Source organism: Folsomia candida, unplaced genomic scaffold (assembly GCF_002217175.1).
Source record: "Folsomia candida strain VU population unplaced genomic scaffold, ASM221717v1 Fcan01_Sc005, whole genome shotgun sequence".
Taxonomy (NCBI): domain Eukaryota; kingdom Metazoa; phylum Arthropoda; class Collembola; order Entomobryomorpha; family Isotomidae; genus Folsomia; species Folsomia candida.
Window position 1 is genome coordinate 553,526 of NW_019091197.1, and position 20,247 is coordinate 573,772.

A 20,247-nucleotide genomic window follows, 5' to 3' on the forward strand; every position below is an offset into this window, starting at 1 on the left:
GGCGGGTCTCAAACTACTTGGATTTCTAGCCAGTTATTTCGGGCTACTAATCTCCATAATGTACCTATTCCGTTGTTTCATACTGCTCGCAATTGTAGCCATCATGGCTGCGCAATTCTTCAAAAATCTTATCGACCTGGCCGACGCGTACTTCGACCACGTGCTATCCCTCGGAAAACAAGGTGACATGCGACACTTCAAAGTGCATCAGGATCTCGTGATCCTCCTTCGAATCGCGATGGAAATAAATAAATTGGGGTCGTTCATCGCAATTATGATCGTTGGGACGTTCTTGGTCGGTTTTGTGTATATCGTGATACGAATGCATTCCATAATTCCGACAACTTTCTTGTTACTGGTCGGATTGGGAATCTTCATTACTGGTTACATTCAATTGCTGATTTGTAACTATAGCGTATACATTCATGGGAAGAGTAAGAGGTTGTTGCAAAAATACAAAACAGGGCTGGCAATAGTTGGGAATGTGAGGAAGAGGAGGGAGATGGTGAGATGTATTAAAAGTTTTCAGCCATTAATATTGGCTGTTGGAATTGGTGAGATAACTCTGTTCTTCTTGGACAGAGAGAAGAAAGTATTTATTTTCAAGTCCATGCTGGATTATTCCATGGATATTGTTGTGACGTGAACTTTAGGCATGCGAATATATGTAGATAAAATAATTATGTATATACGTTGTAAAATATTTATTAGTGTAATTTATGGAATTCTTAACTTTTCATGCATGATATTATTCTAGTTAAGGGGTACATATGTATGTAGGCTAGATTCTAGTTTATTTGTAGAAGGAAGGGTATCACAGAATTAAAGATATACTTAACATTGTGCGTTGACACTTTTTTTATGTTAAGCTACCTTATGCAGTAGCATTAAATTCCACCATAAGATTAGGAATCCTCTATTACATATTTTGTACAAATAAAGTTGCATTGACAATATTTTGGTATGAATTTTGTATATGCGACTTGTACAAAATTAGTACGAATCAGCTTCACATTTTAACGGTGAATATGCATTAATCCATTGGTACAAATTTACTACATTATTTGCAGATTTTGGTTCGTCGGGTTAATTCACCGAGGGATATAAATCGCAGTTACTAATTCGGCAGTAACCGATAAAAGCTTAAGATTGATATATATATTTGCATATGCTGCAGATTTTTTTTTACATAAACCTGTAGAAAATCCCCATTCGTTTTACTTTGTAGAACCGTTTGCAAAAAATTTTGCAAGTTTTATGCTCAAATCGTTCGTATAAAGTTTGTTTGGTGATAATTAGTCCAAATTTCTCCAGAAAATTAAGCCAAGCTTCAGCAGTGAGCCTGGCCAAATTTCTGTAGGAAAGCGGTTGAAGTTCTTGCTTGGATAATTTTTAAGATTGAATATGCATAATTACGTACATATGTATGGAAGCTGATGTAGTTTAATTATGAACAGACCGTAACTGTCGAACCATTAGTAAAGATTGGTCAATTGACGCGAATCCTGATTTCGAAGGGATGGACGATCCCTGTCGTGCCGGAGTTGGACTTCTTGACGGTGGGAGGACTAATTTGTGGGGCTGGGGTGGAAACCTCCTCCCACAAGTATGGCCTATTTCACAACACGTGCGTTTCTTACGAGATGGTTTTGTCTACTGGAAAAGTTGTCAATTGCAGCGAGGTATGTACATATGTATGTAAATGGTAATTAGACAATTTACGCAGGCTTTGGTAACTTTGCAAAATCCATAAACCCTTACAAATGTTTGTAGTGAAAATTAGCTCAAGAATTTCTTGAAATTTATTAACATTAAGGGTGTCTTTTTATTTTATAGTAACAGTTTGTAAAAATTATTCTACAAAATTTCCGAATTTTACTTACATACAAAGCTACTAATGACGTGAATCTAATGCGTGAATTTCTCATTTGTTGTTTGCCATAATTTGATAAATAAATAAAAATTTTGTAATTTAAGCAATCAATAACTTGAAATTATTGTCATGTTTAACCCTCTTTTATTCACCAGGATGAAAATTCAGACCTATTTTATTCACTTCCTGGGTCATATGGGACTACCGGATTCCTAACTGCGGCCAAGTTTAGATTAATGAAAGCAGAAAAGTGAGAATGAAACCAAATGAATTAATTTCTCAAATTTTTAATATTCAAAAAATTACAAATTTTCAGATACGTGAAGCTATCCTACATTCCGGTCAACTCGTTGGACGAGGCGACTGAACGGATTACAAAAGAATCTCTGAAGACACCCGGCCACGATTTTATTGAAGGGATCATGTATTCTTTGGATAAGGGGGTTATCATGGTGGGGAGCTTAACTTCAAAAGCCGAACCAGGAAAGGTAAGTGAATTTGCAGATTCCATTCTTAATTCTAATTTTACCGCTAAAATTCTGGAATTTAAGGTAAACTCGGTTGCTCGCTGGTACAAAAAATCCTTCTATAAACACGTCGAAAGCTTCTTGTCATGTTCTCAATCTGCCCCCAAAGTGGAATATATCCCCCTCCGACATTACTATCATCGCCACACGTACTGCATCTTTTGGGTTACCCGGTTCTGCATCCCGTACATGGAAGTAGCCCCACTGCGCTGGATGCTCGGTTGGGTCGCCCCCTGTGAAATGAACTGGTATAAACTTATACCTCTCTTTTTAAGGCGACTTTTCGAGGAAAATCTCCTCATACAGGATCACGTCGTGCCGATCGAGAAGATGAAAATGGCCATGAAGTACCTTCACGATAAGGTTGAGGTGAAGTGAAATAATAATTAAGTCATAAATTTAATTGTCACATAATTAAGGTATTCACGATTCCTGCGTATTCTTGGTATTCTTCGTATCGTAAAGTAAGTTACGAAATTTGGGAAGGGTCGTAAGGTTTCGTCATTGAAAAGCGCGTTACTAGGGTTACGATTTTTACGAAGCTTGATTCCTCGTGTTTCCTTTGTAAACTATTTTACGAGCCTAAGGATAAAAATTGGGTATTCATTATTTGTTCATACGGTACGAACAAATATACATATATAGTATTTTATGATACGATGGGTACGATTCGTACCCATCGTATCATAAAATACTATACGAAGAGAAATCAAGAGATCAAGCTTCATAAAGATTGTTACCTTATAAAACGTGATTTTTAACGACAAAATCTTACGACTCTTGCAAAAATATCGTAACGGTCGTAACTTCTTTTATGATACAACGAAGGTTACGAAGGAATAATGAATACCCGTAAAGGCAATTGTGGAAACCATTAATACATATTTAAGTTTATTTAATATGTTCAGATTTATCCCGTATGGCTCTGCCCAGCAAAGACATTGAAGGAACCAGGATTTTTTAAATTTGGCGGGGACGCGGACAAGATGCACATGGATATTGGACTTTACGGAATGTCTGAGAAACAAGATTTTGAACCTGTAAAAACGAACAAAGCCTTGGAACAGTTTTGCCTGCGAAATAATTGGTAATTTCTGCAAAAAACCTAAAGATTTTGAAAATAAATATTATCAATTTCTATTTTTTATATAGTTGGAAAGGTCTGTCTGCAAATACATTTCTAAGCCGGGACGAATTTTATCAAATGTTTGATCCCACTTTGTACCATAAAGTGAGAACGGAGCTCAAATGTGAGAATGCGTTTCCGGAAGTTTATGAAAAAGTTGTGGGGAGGAAATGAAGAAATATCATGATGTTGTCAGTCCACGTGGAAATTTGTATAATTGCATATTCGTCTAAAGTTTTTGGATGCACGCAGATTAATGAATTTATTAAAATACTGTAATATTGATTTAAAAACTAAAGAATTTGAAAATTTCGAAATACGAGAATTCTGATATCTAAGACTTGTTGGTCATAAATACATGTGAATGCATTTGGAACATTCAAGACAAGGATGTTCAAGTATTTATCTGTATAAAATGAAGGTTTGACATTTTCCATAATTTGCTGTATGAAGTAAAGAAAATTTCCAAATTTAGCATACGCTAACTTCATTTTGCATCAATGGTTACGAAAGTTGAGTGTATGATTATTATGTATTTCACATTTGTTATGCATCGGCATGCTAAAACTCCATATCAGAATATTTTTATTCGTGCAGAAAGTCTTGCACGTCAGCACGCTTTAATTAATCAGATTAACATAGATATTTAAGTATTTTCATATAGGAGTCAGAGCTTTTTAATTAACGCAAAGAATAATTAATTAGTAATTAATAATTAGCGCTGACATCTTTAATCTAATTAATTATCAATTTTTAATTAGAGAGCTTCAACTAATTAATTATAATTACTAATTAATTACTTCTCGAAAAATAATTAATTAGTTAAAAAAAGAATTGTTTTCAACGCAAATTTACAAGCTACAATATAAAATTACGGACGGCAGAAATAATTACCGGCAACTCAAATTTATAATAATCGTTACATTTTAACATCGCCCATATTTCGGATACATTTATGTATCCTTTAATTGATGGAATGATTATAATCAGTCCATCAAGTAAAGTTCAACTGGAGCTGATGATGGTATTTGAGTATTGACATTGTTAGTTTGTTAAGATTTTCATATTAATTTTTGAGAATATCGTCTTCCATTATTGGCACTTATATACTTTACAGTATGCAGTTATTTATTGTAACAAAGTTGAAATTATTGCATGAAATTTAATTATGAGGGCTTGAAAATAAGTCATGTAGAATAGGAGAGTTGCCAGATTAAAAAACGCCACTTTACCTGGGAAAACGAAACAGCGCAAACCAGATAAATCTCAAAAATTAAGTAATCAATTAGTTAATTAATTAATTGGTTAAAATATCACGAAACTAATTAATTATAATTGACTCAGTTTAATTACTCTAGTAAGGTAATTAAAACTAATTTATAATTGTTAATTAGCTGAAAATTGGTAATTAATTAGCAAATTAATTGATTTCACTAATTAATTAAAAAGCTCTGATAGGAGTATACATGTATCCATATTCTCCTGGCTACTAATTTATTTGGATTCAAAATTTACGAGCCAATGTCCCTAAAAATACATCTTCATTAGGCACATTAATCCAATCTGGAGTATTACATATTTATATCCATAATCATAAATATCTTCACTTTTATTACATATGTATCGAGTTAGGTATTTAGATAGTAGCTCTGGTCACTGTGGTCAATCTAAATAATGTATGATTTGGAAATCCAATATGCTATTGATTTATTTTTTTAAGTACTTGCCTCGAATCCACTAAAAAACTTGGGCTTATCACACATTGTGAATTTCAAAACGAATGTGCATACATCCAAACCTATATAGTCTAATAAAATTTTTAAAATGTGGCGAGTTTTCGAAACGTTCATAGATCAATTTCGAAATCGAAACCCACTCCCATACCGTGTTTTTGTTGATCGGGAGGAAGTAAGTTATGTCCCATTATCCAAGAAGCAAGGGATCTTTGTCTACTTTTCATTCGCCGTATTTGTGCTTCACACGATTTACTGCTTTCTACGGGTCGTCTGGTTATGGAAAACGGAAGTTTGGCGACAAAATCAAGACCAGGATTTGGAAATAATTCGAACTTATCTGCTTCTGTTTTTAACATTTCTTCCCCTGTCTTTCGCCTCGATGGGGGTCATCATATCCATGCGAGCAAGCATAGCGGTATACATTATGAACCCACTCCTTGGACTTAAGATGTTAGCGAATGGTAATAAATAGTTGAGAACAAAATTTAAATGTTCGGGAGACTAGGTATTAATTATTTCTTCGTATCATGACATAGTTTACGAAGAAAATACAAGGGGTATACAACCTTCGTAAAAATCGTAACATTGGTAATGTGGTTTTTGATAAAATCTTACGACGCTTACAAAATCTCGTGACCGACGTAGGTTATGTTATGACACGAAGAAATAATAATGAGTAGTACTCATTATTGGAGGTACTTATTGAATACCCACAATATTCTTGGTCTACATATTTTGTTTTTATTTCCACTGACATAAAAAAGTCTAAAATTTGCCTTTTCTTCATTCATCATCTAATCGAAGATAAATGAAATCATTGGTCATTAGGTAATAAGATATGCATCTTAACGCTTAGCTTGCCGAGGAAAATTAGTACATTTTCAATGTATGATTTTCCACGCAAATTAATTTAATTGTAATATTCTGTGCATTTTTACACATTTATGAACTTGATTCTCTTCCAGAAATCAGGAAACGTTCCGACGATACGAAGGGAAACCTGTCTCCTCCGAACTATACGATTTTGATAAATGCTATGAAATTCCAATTGTGGTTGAGCAATTATCCATTTCCCGCAATCTTTGTCCGCATCGTAGTTTTTCAAATTGATCCACTCTACCCGGCGGTAACAAGTATGATTTCCATGGTAACATCGTCACCACTGATTTTCGCTTCATACACCATTCGGACTATTTTGGCATTAATTTATCTCAATGAGTTATTGAAAGCGGTGAATGCTTTCTTCATCGTTGGTTTGCTGGTGGTTTGCTCGGTCAGCCAAGTAATACAAATTCTGAACAGCTTAAAGAGTAAAAAAGGAATTTGGAATGTTCGAACCTTGACGATGCGGGAGATCAAACTTTACCGACAATTAATGATTTGGATGGAATTCACAAATCAAAAGTTTTGTTGCTTAGCCGTCCCGCCGTTGATATTTTTTGGGGTATCTTTTCTAATATTCGGAATCTATGGAACGATACGGATGCGAAATCAGGTGCAAATTTTGCTCTACTTGGTGGTACCGATTGCCACTTTATTGGCATTTTTATTCGTCGTACTTTTGATTCCTGAAGCAGCCAAGGTGTTTGAAAGGTCAAACTTTTACTTGTGCAGGACAAAGATGGATTTGAGAAGGGGGACGTGGGAGGGGAAGGTGGCCAGGTCGTTGAGACCACTGGGGATACAGATTGGACCGTTCGGCCTGGTTAAAAATAATTTAATGAAAATCGTGATCAGAGTTTTGACCGAGCATACTATGACATTGTTAATCACGTTTTAAAAATATGTGTATACATAGGTATATGTACATCTGTACATACCTATTTGGATGTATGTATTACCAAAATGATGTATGTATACATATACATATACAAATGACAGAAGTCATCGACTATTTAGTAAATTATTAAGAGAATTTTACTTTATGATAGTTTTACATTATGATAGTTTTTTAGTCTGCATATTTATAATACCTGTACATTCATACGTACTTTTTGCATTAACGTATGTCGCAGATGTCTGCTTTTACGAAAAGTTGATGAAGCTCTCAGAAAATATATGTAGCTAAATAAATTATTTATTTATTACGTACATAATTTCAAACAGTCACAAGAACGCATGTATATATGTATGTACATAGTTTATAAATCGAGTTTATCGGTATATCTTTCATAATTTATAACAGAACATATAGTAAATATCTATATATGTAAATATTTAGTTTGTGAAGGTATTTATACATTGATGAGTAACTTTAGTACCTAATAATTCCAGTAATCGGAATAAGGTAATTATGTAGATATATGTATGTATGTGTCAATTTGATGGCTCATTGAACAATGTACAAACGGTTAGTTATTTTTGGGGGGGGGGATGCCCTCGATTACAAATGTTATAAAATATCGGCAGAAATAATTACGAGTACCATAATCTCTAATTTCATAATAGAATTTAGTATGTTATAAATTTGGTAAAAATACTAAAATTAATGAAAGACTACAAATAAAAAATCGCCCGTTCGTCCTGTTCTATATCTTTATATTTCTTAGTTCATTTTTGAAATCCTGATACTCATGGTCATGATCCATGTGGAAATAATTTCAAACTGCCAAAGTTGATAATATGGAAAGTATGCACTGGGTAACAAAATTAATTGCACAATACAAAAATACTGTTTTATCTCACAATAAAAAAATTCACCAAAATTTACTCAAGGTTGAGCAAATTTGCCACCAATGCAACAAGTTGGATAAACGTTACTCAAAATTGAGTAAAATTTATCAACTTTTGCTTATCAGTCGTGTAATCCTGGACGAATTTTATCAAACAGTTGTATTGATAGCAATTTTACTTAACTTTTTTTTACAGCCGGACAACATGCTTGAAAATGGTAGTAGCTTAGAAACATTGTAGATGGATCTCGTTCTTGTTTAAAAGAAACATCAAAAAGGCTAAAGGTCATATTTGGTGACATAAAAGTTCATTTTCAGCCACATGACACCAAAATTTTCAGGATGATTTGAGCTGTCAACATTTTAATATGTAAAACCCCAAAGGAAACCATTGCCATCTATTTGTAGCTAAAAAATTAGCTTTTCTGCAATTCAAAATTACAAACCTTTTGAGGTTTAAAAAAGAATGGCATCCAACGATAATGTTTCTGGGCTACTACCGTGAAAATTTTCAACCTGCTATCATGACTAATATACTTAATATGCGATAACCATAGATGTATGAGAACGACAACAATTTTTCTATAGGACAATTGTTACTTTACTTCTTCCGGAGACTGCGGCCAGTGCGGCCATTTATTAATATTGACGGATGGTCATTATTTTCCGTGCCATGCCTCGAATGAACCATGGCGTCATATTTTTTTATACATTCGTAAAATATTATTATTAATTTTCTAGCAACTTCAGTAGCAAGTACATAAATTTTATTATTACAATGTGATTGTTGTAGCGATAAAATATTGCATTTATAATTCTTGGAAACACAGATAAAAATGCATACAGACTATTCATACATAATGTTTAATCTATTTGTGATCAAACTGATACCGCTTTTGCTATTTTGATACACACGTTCGTGCATGTGCACGTATTTTCAAAACGTGATTAACAAGGTCATTGTATGTTCTGTTAAAACCCTAATCACAATTTTCATTAAATTATTTTTAACTAAGCCAAAAGGCCCAATCTGAATCGCCAATGGTCTCAACGACCTGACCACTTTCCCCTCCCACGTCCCCCTTCGTAAATCCCGGTTTGTCCTACACAAGTAAAAATTTGACCTTTCGAACACTTTGGCTGCCTCAGGGATTAAAAGTACCACGAATAAAAATGCCAATAAACTGGCAATCGGTACCACCAAATAGAGCAAAATCTGCATCTGATCCCGCATCCGGATTGTCCCATATATTCCCAAAATTAGAAACGAAACTCCAAAAAATATCAGCTGGGGGACGGCAAACCAACAAAAATTTTGATTAGTGAATTCCATCCAAATCATTAATTGTTTATATAATTTGAACTCTCGCATCCTGAAGATTCGAACTCCCCAAACTTCTTTCTTGTATGTCAAACCATTCAGAACTTGTAGTATTTGGCTGACCGAGCAAACCACCAACAAGCCAACGATGAAGAAAGCATTCACCGCTTTCAATAGCTCGTTGAGAAAAATTATTGCCAAAATGGCCCGAATGAGGTATGAAAGAAAACCCAACGGTATGGATGATGATGATGATACTGTGGAAATCAAACTCGTTACCGCGGGGTAGAGTGGATCAATTTGACAAATTACGACGCCAATAAAAATTGCGGGAAATGGATAATTGCTCAGCCAAAGTTGAAATTTCATGGCGTATATCAAAATTGCATAGTTGGGCGGACACAGGTTGCCAGTCTTATCGTGGGAACATAGTTTGCTTTCTGAAAGAAAACCAAACTAACAATGGAGGCGCAAACCATGTTCAGCCCAGATAATTTTTTGACCTTATTAGTTTGAAAGAGCAAGTCTTTACAAACAACATTTGGTTCGGCACTTGGGCAGATACTGCCGACTTTTCGGGCAATGCCTAGCGCGAGCTCAACTTCGTGCGTTTTTGCGAACTTGCGGCGCCCATAACGTGCTGAAATTTGCGCATCTGCCCAAGTGCCGAACCAAATGTTGTTTGTAAAGACTTGCTCTTTCAAACTAATAAGGTCAAAAAATTATCTGGGCTGAACATGGTTTGCGCCTCCATTGTAAGTTCACAACATTTGTACATATTTAGAAATCAATCATTAAAATAATCATGGCTTATTCTTAGTGAGGCAAATACCTAGCAACAAAAAAATTCACTAAGTATGCATTTGCCCAACCAAAAAAAGTGACTTTGCAGAATATCTCAGTCATTTCCCAACCGATTTTGATGAAATTTTGCATAGATCATTGATAAGCAATTTAAAGACGATTATCGAATCCCCTTTTCGAATTTTGAATTTTTACCAGAGATGAGTATTTTTACCACAAATGTGCCCTTGGAACCACATTTTCATTTATTGTTGATCACTGGAGGCTCCAGTCTGGAGCATCTAAGACAGGATTCAAACCCCACGTCTTGTAGAGTATTTTTTTCCGTAAATTTTAAGCTAAATATGATCAAAATCGGTTAAGAAATCGTGACGTTATTCAACATAGAAACTTGCAATTTTTGCAGCATTTGAAACAAAGTTTCCAAGTTTGGAGAATCCACTCGAAAACAAATCAGATTTTCCTTCTGTTAATGAAGAAAGTTGTGGTAAGGCAGATTTCATTTCTGAGGCGAATTTACTTGCCACAACAGCAGCAACATGTAGCATTAATGTCACTGACAACAAATGCTATGTTCACGCTAATGTTGAGGAATTTGTGTTTATCATGTAAATAACTCAATTACAAGTATGAAATAAACAAGGTCCCAAAAAGTGGGAAATCCTAGTGAGGCCATGCACAACCAATAAATAAAATTAGATTGCAAAATTTTTGCATCGCCGCTCTCGGTACTTCGATATTTCTTCTTATTGAGAGCGGTGATATAAAAATTTTCTAATCTAATTTTATTTATTGGTTGTGCATGGCCTCACTAGGATTTCCCACTTTTTGGGACCTTGTTTATTTATGTGTATGTATTTATGACCCTACCAAAGAGGTATTGATACATATGTATTAGCTCGTTAGCTTTACCACATCGGTAGCAAGTTTTACGGGCCAGTATAACTTCAATACCAAGTGTGGCAACTTTAATTCAGAGAAAATGATGCATAATGCCTCACATTATCAGATGTCTAATACAGAGTAGTCTGTAGTATACAACATGCATGTATTTAGAAAATTCGAAAAAAAATGCACAAAAATGTTGGAATGGAATATTACCATTGGCTAATATCTTAAGTCCAAGTAGCGGATTAATAATAAATGACGCTATAATTGGTCGCGTGAATATAACGAAACCCATCGAGGCGAAAGACAGGGGAAGAAATGTTAAAAACAGGAGCAGATAAATTCGAATTATTTCCAAATCCTGATTCTGATTTTGTCGCCAAACTCCACTTTTCCATAACCAGACGACGCGTAGAAAGCAGTAAATCGTGTGCAGCACAAATACCGCAAATGATATATTAACAAATGTCGATTGCTTCTTGGATAATGAGAAATAAGTTAATTCTTCCCGATCAACCGAAACGCGGTATGGGATTGGATTTCTGTCTCGAAACTGGTTCACGAATGTTTCTACAACCCGCCACATTTTGAAAATTGGGTAAATACGTGGCAAGATTAGTCCTGAATATGTGCATACACCTACGCCTACGGTCAAATGCAGAATATTTTACTTTTTTGATTTATGAAAAGCTTGTGGGACTGAGATACATACATAAGTGGGAAAAAATCGACAAAATCAATACTTCTTACGAACGCATGGCGGATATTATATTTTAAAATATTAAGTTATTTAAACAGGCAACATTTATCAAAATTTTTGTCAAGCTTGATACATTAACCAGAGAAAATAAGCGATATGAAATGTATATTTATTAGATTATGTGAGGTATTATTTTCTTTATATGCTTCAGTCTTTGTCAATACTGACATTTAAGAAGCTAGATAATCGTTATGAAAATTCTTATCGGACTTGGACTAAGTTGAAAAAAAAGAAATTAGATTAATTCGTTTAATAATACCTTTTACGTACTTCAGCCATACCTCTCCGCACTCTATTTCATTTGACGGATTAGGATAGTGAGTGAAGATGAATTTCCTGTCATTTCAATGAAAATTACTGAAAGATTGCGTCATTTCAGATGATTGACTGTGAATCAAAGGATTTCTCACATTTTTCATTCCTCACTCAATGCTTAAAAGGTATGTACATACATGGGACGAAGCAAGAAATGAAGCCAAATTAAATGAAATAAAATCAGTTTTCAAAGAAAATTACTGAATGTTCATGAAAATTTTATATACATCAGAAATCGGAATAAATGACTTTTGAATGAATGGGAACAAATTTTTTGAACAGGTATGACTTCACCTGATTTGCCTGATTTGAAGTTGGAATATCTAAGTATCTTTTCACATGCAACTAATCCTAAATATTCTCAATGCGTAATTAACAAACTCATCGTACATATTCTCTGGAAAAAAGTTGGCCTCGATTTTTATTGCATTATTTGTAAATACATACAACATTTTCAAAATGTTATTAACAAATTGGAAGTATTCTCGGTCAAAATATGAATCACAATCTTCATCAAATTATTTTTGACAAGACCAAACGGCCCAATCTGAATCCCCAGTGGTCTCAACGACCTGACCACCTTCCCCTCCTACGACCCCCTACGCAAATCCCGCCTTGTCCAACACAAATAAAAGTTTGACCTTTCGAACACTTTGGCTGCTTCAGGGATCAATAGCACGACAAATAAGAAAGCCATTAAACTTACAATCGGCACAACTAAATAGAGCAAAATCTGCATCTGATCTCGCATTCTTATTGTCCCATAGATTCCCAAAATTAGAAACGACACTCCAAAAAATATCAACGGCGGGACGGCAAAAGAGCAAAAATTTTGATTTGTGAATCTCATCCAAATCATTAATTGTCAATAAAATGAGATCTCTCGCATCGTCAAGGTTCGCACTCTCAGAATTCCTTTCTCATACTTTAAACTGTTTAGAAGTTGCATTATTTCGCTGGTCGAGCAGACAACTAGCAAACCGACGATGAAGTAAGCATTTCCCGCCTTCAACAACTCATTCACAAAAATTATTATCAAAATGGTCCGAGTGAGATATGAAGCCAAAAACAGCAGTATGGAAATCAGCAGCGATGATGGTGACGAAACCATGGAAACGATATACGTGGCCACGGGGTAGAATGGATCAACTCGACAAAGTACGAGGCCCACAAATAGCATGGGAAGTGGATACTTGCTCAACCAAAGTTGACATTGCATGGCTCGAATCAAAATGGCATAGGTGGGCGGACACAGGTTGTTTGTCATACCATCGGAACATGCTTTTATTTCTGGAAAATAATAAAGATCACAATAAATATTTAACTGTAAATATGGACATTCACGTAAGAATCATGGTCCAAAAAATTAAATTTTGTTTGGAAATGGAAATCCGATACACTCCGATCTGCTGAAATTTTGGAATTATGAAGCTCAACTCTACACAACCAGTTCAGTTAATGCGGCGGTTAAAATTTCCCGAAATATTTGGGCTCAAAGTTAAAAAATTTTCGATTTTTACCTAGCAAACTCGAGCCTGCTTCCTCTGCCCGGTAAAATCGTCCATTTCCAAAAATATATTTTCACAAATCCTAGCCATCACAAAAACTGCCGCATTAAAGGCTGTTTGTACTGGCTTGAAGTTAATAATTTAAAACTTTCGACAAAATCGGAATGTTGCAATTGCTCGTTAGTAGTTTTTTGTTGCCAGGTGTCTGCTTCGCTAATCTTAATAAAAAATTTTATTTTGAAATATTACCATTAGCTAATATCTTAAGTCCAAGGATCGGATTAACAATGTACGGCGCTATGCTTGGTCGTATGGACACAACGAAGCTCATCGAGACGAAAGAAAGAGGCAGAAATATTAAAAACAGGAGGATATAAGTAAGAATTATTTCCAAATCCTGATCTTCATTTTGTCGCCAAATTCCCGTTTTCCATAACCACACGACGCGTAGAAAGCAGTAAATCGTGTGCAGCAGAAATACCGCAAATGAAAAATGGACAAATATCCCTTGCTTCTTGGATAATGGGACATAAGTTAATTCCTCCTGATGAACAGAAATGCGGTATGGCACTTGATTTCGATACTGATCTAAGAATGTTTCCAAAACTCGCCACATCTTAAAATTGAATTTTTCAGTAGGTTAGTTGGCAATTTATATGCGTGTGTCTTTTAACGTTCAGCTTTAAATTGAGAAAGTATTCATGAAAAAATAGTGGGTCCGAGACAAGCCCAAAAATAATGAAAATCAATATCGCTTAGATAGCATTGGAAAAATTAGGATTCGAGACATTAGATTGGTTAAGTAGGCAATTTAGCTAAATTTATTCTCAACTTCGATACTAATTCAGTAAAACAGGCCACATGAAAACATGTTTATTTTATTATCGAATTACTTTCTTTGCATGTCCTGGACAGTCTGGCTTAAAACTAGCATTTGTCCCAATCCTAATCCTAAATGGGAAAGCTATATATGTACATGTTATGAAAGTCTAGATTTCCATTATCGTTAATAAAAATTCAGTAGCGTTCGTTCCACTTCCATTATTGTCCATTATCCATAACCACGCAAAGTCTACGTAAGCCAAATTTTTTTCAAACTTGCAAAGTCATGTAAGTGAGGAATTTGTATACTTAAGTACATACTGTGACATGTGTGCCCTCTACCCAATATGCAATGGAATAGTAATACGGTTCACATATGTGCACTTACGTTTTTTAATACAAAAAGACGTGAACAGGTATTGATTGATGGATTGATTGTCTCAATGATTCTTTATTCGTTTTCCTGACAAGTCACAGTTACACTAACAAACCCCGTGCTTCCACAAGTGACACGACCTAATTATCTAGCTGGAAAAATAATCATTGATACATATCATGCTGAATATATTCAGTTCATAATTGTTATATATCCAAATATGTGTTTGCATTAACTTTTGGGGGAGATGAGAATAGTTGAACATAACAAGTACGTATTTATATCTAAATGTGTTGAGTTGCAAGTGTTTTAGAATTGTCACGTAGTTCTTGGGATTTTTGTCCATAGATATATATGTATTTACACCTTCATACAAGAAGATGAGAATAGTTGTTAGGCACGTATCGTTGCTCATGTAAATAAAGCAGGTTAAAAGTTCATTCAAGGGATACACAAGGAATAGCTGGACATGACTTCTTGCGTGATTGATGGAGCACAACAACACAAGAAGGGATCTTGGACGTCCGACTTTTTCTAGAAAAACTAGTATAAAAAGACGGCGGAAATCTTCGTTAAGGGGGAGGTGAAATTAACGATACGTGAACTCAACTACCACTCGACTCAGGAGGGGAGCTTCACCACCTGCCCTTCACAGATCTCGATGCCATTTGGATATGTGGTAGGGTCCTATGAGTGTACTAAAACCCTGAAGTGGTTTGACTCCATGGCCACATTTGCGCCCGCCACACCCACTCAAAGGCGCCAAAAACACGAAAAAAGCCCTGTTTTCAGGTGCTTTAAATGTCACCAAAAATCCAATTTTGCTCGGATTTTTATAAAATTTACATTTTTGTGATCCCAGATACTTGTGTGATCATCATACCCCGGAAAAATATTTTTTTATCCTACCCTACTCATGTTGAGCTCAACACAAGTAGGGTAGGATAAAAAAATATTTGTCCGGGGTATGGTGATCATATCCAGTAGATATCTCAACTTTTTTTAAATTTTGAATTTCTTCGAACAATTCACCAGCTCGATAATTTCGATAATTTCAAAAAAGTTGAGATTGCTATTGGATATTATCACACAAGTATCTGGGATCACAAAAAGGCAAATTTTATCACAGTCCGAGCAAAATTGGATTTTTGGGGAATTTTTGAAGTTGGCAACTTTTGTGGTTTTCATCCCTTTGAGTGGGTGTGGCGGGAGCAAATGTGGCCATGGAGTCAAACCACTTCAGGGTTTAAGTACACTCATAGGACCCTACAACATAGCCAAAGGGCATCAAGATCTGTGAAGGGCAGGTGGTGAAGCTCTCCTCCTCAGATCAGATATGTGGACTGATATGTTTTCCAGATTTCCATGATCAGATATGTTTTCCAATTCAATCCTATTTCCTAAAAATCCGAAATATCTAACATATTTCGTAATTTCCAATTTAAATTTACCAGAAGTATTTCCAGTAACTTAAATTTAAGATATAAAATATTATAATTATCCTCATAATTAAGGTTCAATTATCAATTATTTTACTGTTTTTATTTTATTAACAAGTTACGTATTTAAGTGCCAAGCATTTTATCATTCTCGGAATCAATACTTCCTTCAATAAATGTTAATGTGTTTTATTTTCAACCAAACCTTTTGACTTAAGATGCACAAATGATTAATCGAGAAGTGACTTGAACATCAATCATGAACACATTCATTCATAACAGTCTACAAAGATTTCATCTGGTGTCATAAATAACTTCATGTGGATATTTTAGCATATATGTAGCAATAATATTTATAAGTGTATAACGTCTGTATATTTTGGAGATATTTGCTTCAATTGATGCATAAATATATACACGCGTCTTTTCAAAACTCGATTAACAAGATCATTGTATGCTCTGTCAGAACCGTTATCAAACAAATTATTTGTAAATATGTATCACCATGTTCAAAATGTTATTAACAAATTCGATGTATTGTCGGTTAAAACATTGATCACAATCTTCATCAAATTATTTCTGACAAGACCAAACGGCCTAATCTGAATCCCCAGTGGTCTCAACGACCTGACCACCTTCTCTTCCCATGTCCCCCTTCGCAAATCCCGCTTTGTCCTACACAAGTAAAAATTTGACCTTTCATACACCTTGGCTGATTCAGGGATCAAAAGCACGACAAATAAAAATGCCAAGAAACTTGTAATTGGCACAACCAAATATGGCAAAATTTGCATTTGACCCTGCATCCGGATTGTCCCATAGATTCCCAAGATTAGAAACGACACTCCAAAAAATATCAACGGCGGGACAGCAAAAGAGCAAAAATTTTGATTAGTGAATCCCATCCATATCATTAATTGTCGATAAAATTTGATCTCTCGCATCGCCAAGGTTCTAATTCCCCAAATTTCTTTTTTACAGTGTAAGCTGTTCAACATTTGCAATACTTCGCTGGCCGAGCAAACCACTAGTAAAGCAAAGATGAAGTAAGCATTTACCTCTTTCATTAACTCATTGACAAAAATTACTATTAAGATGGCCCGAATTAAATATGAAGCCAAAAACACCAGTATGGAAACCAGCCAGGAGGATGATGAAATCATGGAAATCAGACTCGTTACCGCGGGGTAGAGTGGATCAACTCGACAAACTACGAAACCGACAAATAGTATGGGGTACGGATAGTTGCTTAACCAAAGTTGAAATTTCATCCCGTCTATCAAAATGGTATAGTTGGGCGGACACAGGTTGCCAGTCTTATCGTGGGAATGTAGTTTGATTTCTGGAACAAAAAAAAATGTAGCTGTACATACATACATGAAATAAAGAAGTTCGTCTAGCGGATGGGACTGGCATAAAAATGTGGATATCTGGAAGTACAGCAGACCAAGTTTATTAAACCTTTACTGCTATAAAGTCGTGACCGTGACCCGACCCTACAAATAACCTTCAACCATGGGTTGCTCAACCCCTTTGGGGCCACCCCCACGTTCTTCCCGAAAATTAAGAAAATATACGGACATTGAGCTAGCTTGCTTTCACATTCTCTTGAATCCAGTCCATCCATTCGGTATTTCTGATTCATTAGGATGTTAGCTTTTAAAATCCGACTTTCTCAATGTGACGACATCGGGAATAATTTGGGGCAATTTCCTCTCGGCAAAAAATCCAAGATTTTGAACTTTCTAGCAATTTTTAGGAATTTTGACTTATTGACAGCGAGTTACGTCCAGCCAAAAAATAATTTTCTGCAGAAGATGATCACCAATACCATGGATTCCAAAATTAATTTGATCCAGTTTTTCGCGTACGTATAGTGAAGAAAGGCTCATTTCTTTTCTAACAAATCCCCGAATTTTTTGGAAAACTTGCTTATCACTTTTAATTTGAAGTCATATCACGCTTCGTGACCCTTGACTGAACAGAAAACCGGCCATTTGAAAGTTCGGTTAAATTCGATTCTTGCCATCCATGACAGTTTTGTTTCGAGCATATTTATTGAAAAATATGATGCAAAGTGTCCACATTTAATTCGACTTAAAAAACTTCCAGACGTGATTTAAAGTAATACATTATGATTTTTTAGTCAACATAAGTTTGTCTAAAAGTTCAAAAAAAATGTTTTTGAATTCGCATCCGGAGCCACACGACGTTTTTCGGTCAGTTCCATCCGCTAGACGCACTTCCCTCAAAACAGTTCCAAAATGGAAATTTGAAGTGTACACTCTAAGCAAAGTGGCAGCAAAAACTTAAATTTTATTGCTACCGGGCTGTAGTAGCGGCTATTCTTACCGTAATTGTGTTAAAATCGACTCCAAAATTGACACGGGGCCGGTTAAGAATTGCCACCGTAAAAATAAATACGTTTCTAACCTAATTATAGCAAGTTTAACAAAATCTGGTAAGAAATCTTCTCCGCATTATAGCATTTAACTTTATAAAATCTTTACAATTTTATGTCTATTCTGTTGTTGGGCGTCGTAGCGATTTCCACACAAATAGTTTGTCAGATTTTTACCGCACTGTGTTAGATTCACACAGCGTGGTAAGAATCATAGCGCGACTTTTCGTCTCGTTGGCAGTTAGTTTATTTTTATACAGCTGCACCAATGGAGCTCAATTCGTGTCAAATTAATTAATTGTCATCGGTTGGGATTATTTTGATTTCTGGGATTCAGGTAAGGTCAACTATTGTAACAAATTTAAATATTTTGTTATGTAATTTTGAACATTTTTGTAAATACTTCTCAACCTTAATTCACCAATAGATCTCGCCAAATACTTATGAACATTGTCACTGGAGAAGGACAAGTACAAACCGAGGTTACTTTGGAGGACAACGAAAAAATTATTTCTCCTATAAGTTACTGCAAATTTTAGTTGTACTTATTAGCTTATTTTGTATTTTAAAATTTATGACGTAAGTTGACTTTTTGGTAATTGTAGATTCTCAAGATATCTCGGGCGCTTTTACGAACTACAAATACAATTGAAATTGGATTTAGGCAGGTACAAAAAATTAAGGCTGATAATTTTCACCAAATATTATTAAGTATTGGTCATATGTAAGTCAATATGTATTTAAATCATTTTATTATAATATACTAATAACGAAATAAATAAATCGTTACTAAAATTTGCTACCGTGAATGCTTTATTTGTCACCTAGTTGTGGCAATTTCACATAATATGGTAGCAATAATGCATCCAGAGAGTAAGAATCTGCTACTAAACGGTAGGGAACTGACTAAATCATCTGCATTGCTACGTTACGAAATGAAGTGAGTTTGCTACAATTTTGTGTCAAATTGCTACTAACGCGGAGTGAAAGCGTTTTCCTACTATCTGGTAGCAAATTCTTACCAAATCGGTGAGGTCATATATAGACACCGCCCGGTAGCGATTTTTTAGCGATTTTGTTTTGAGTGTAGCACTCTGATTCGGATGAAATTTTGTAGTTGTGGTTCATGCACTGTAAGAAACTGGGTATTGATTCTAAAAAGAATTTAATACCAACATCGCAGTATTAAGTTCATAGCACAATTTCGGTATTGAAACAATACTACAAGTTAAAACCAGACGTAACATTTTCAATACCGAGAGAATTTGTATAGATTTTACTGCCCATGGTATTGAAAGACTGCAATATTGGTATTGATATAATACCAAATTTTCTTGTCTCATGTTTGGCCGTTACACGACGCTCGCCCGGGAGCCAGTAGTGACTCTCCTTCATTTCATTCTCCTTTATTTTTTTCCATAATTTTTTTCACAATGAGTTCTACTAAACTAGTTCGGGTTTCAAATAATATTAGGGGCAAGAAATTAATTTCATCCGACGGAAATTTTGAAGAATTTCTATCATCAGGTAAGCAAACATATCCTTACACTATTTTTAAACAGTATTTATTGGGATTTATTAAAGTTTTGCGAACTTTTTCTTTGTATTTATTAGTAAGAAGCAAATTTGAGTTGGATGAAGCAGAAAATATTACTTTCGTGGAAGAATACGGTGCCGAG

At 35.0% G+C, this 20,247-nt stretch overlaps 1 protein-coding gene across 1 annotated transcript; it reads left to right on the top strand.

Annotated features, from left to right (window-relative positions):
• The first annotated feature begins 949 nt into the window (after window positions 1-949).
• Window positions 950-4,000, top strand: LOC118435823 (delta(24)-sterol reductase-like). The gene is made up of 5 exons (XM_035852266.1): window positions 950-1,682; window positions 2,029-2,123; window positions 2,190-2,361; window positions 2,425-2,769; window positions 3,553-4,000. The coding sequence occupies exons 1-5, from the start codon at window positions 1,644-1,646 to the stop codon at window positions 3,610-3,612; spliced, it is 711 nt and encodes a 236-aa protein (XP_035708159.1). The 5' UTR covers window positions 950-1,643; the 3' UTR covers window positions 3,613-4,000.
• Window positions 4,001-20,247: the final 16,247 nt, after the last annotated feature.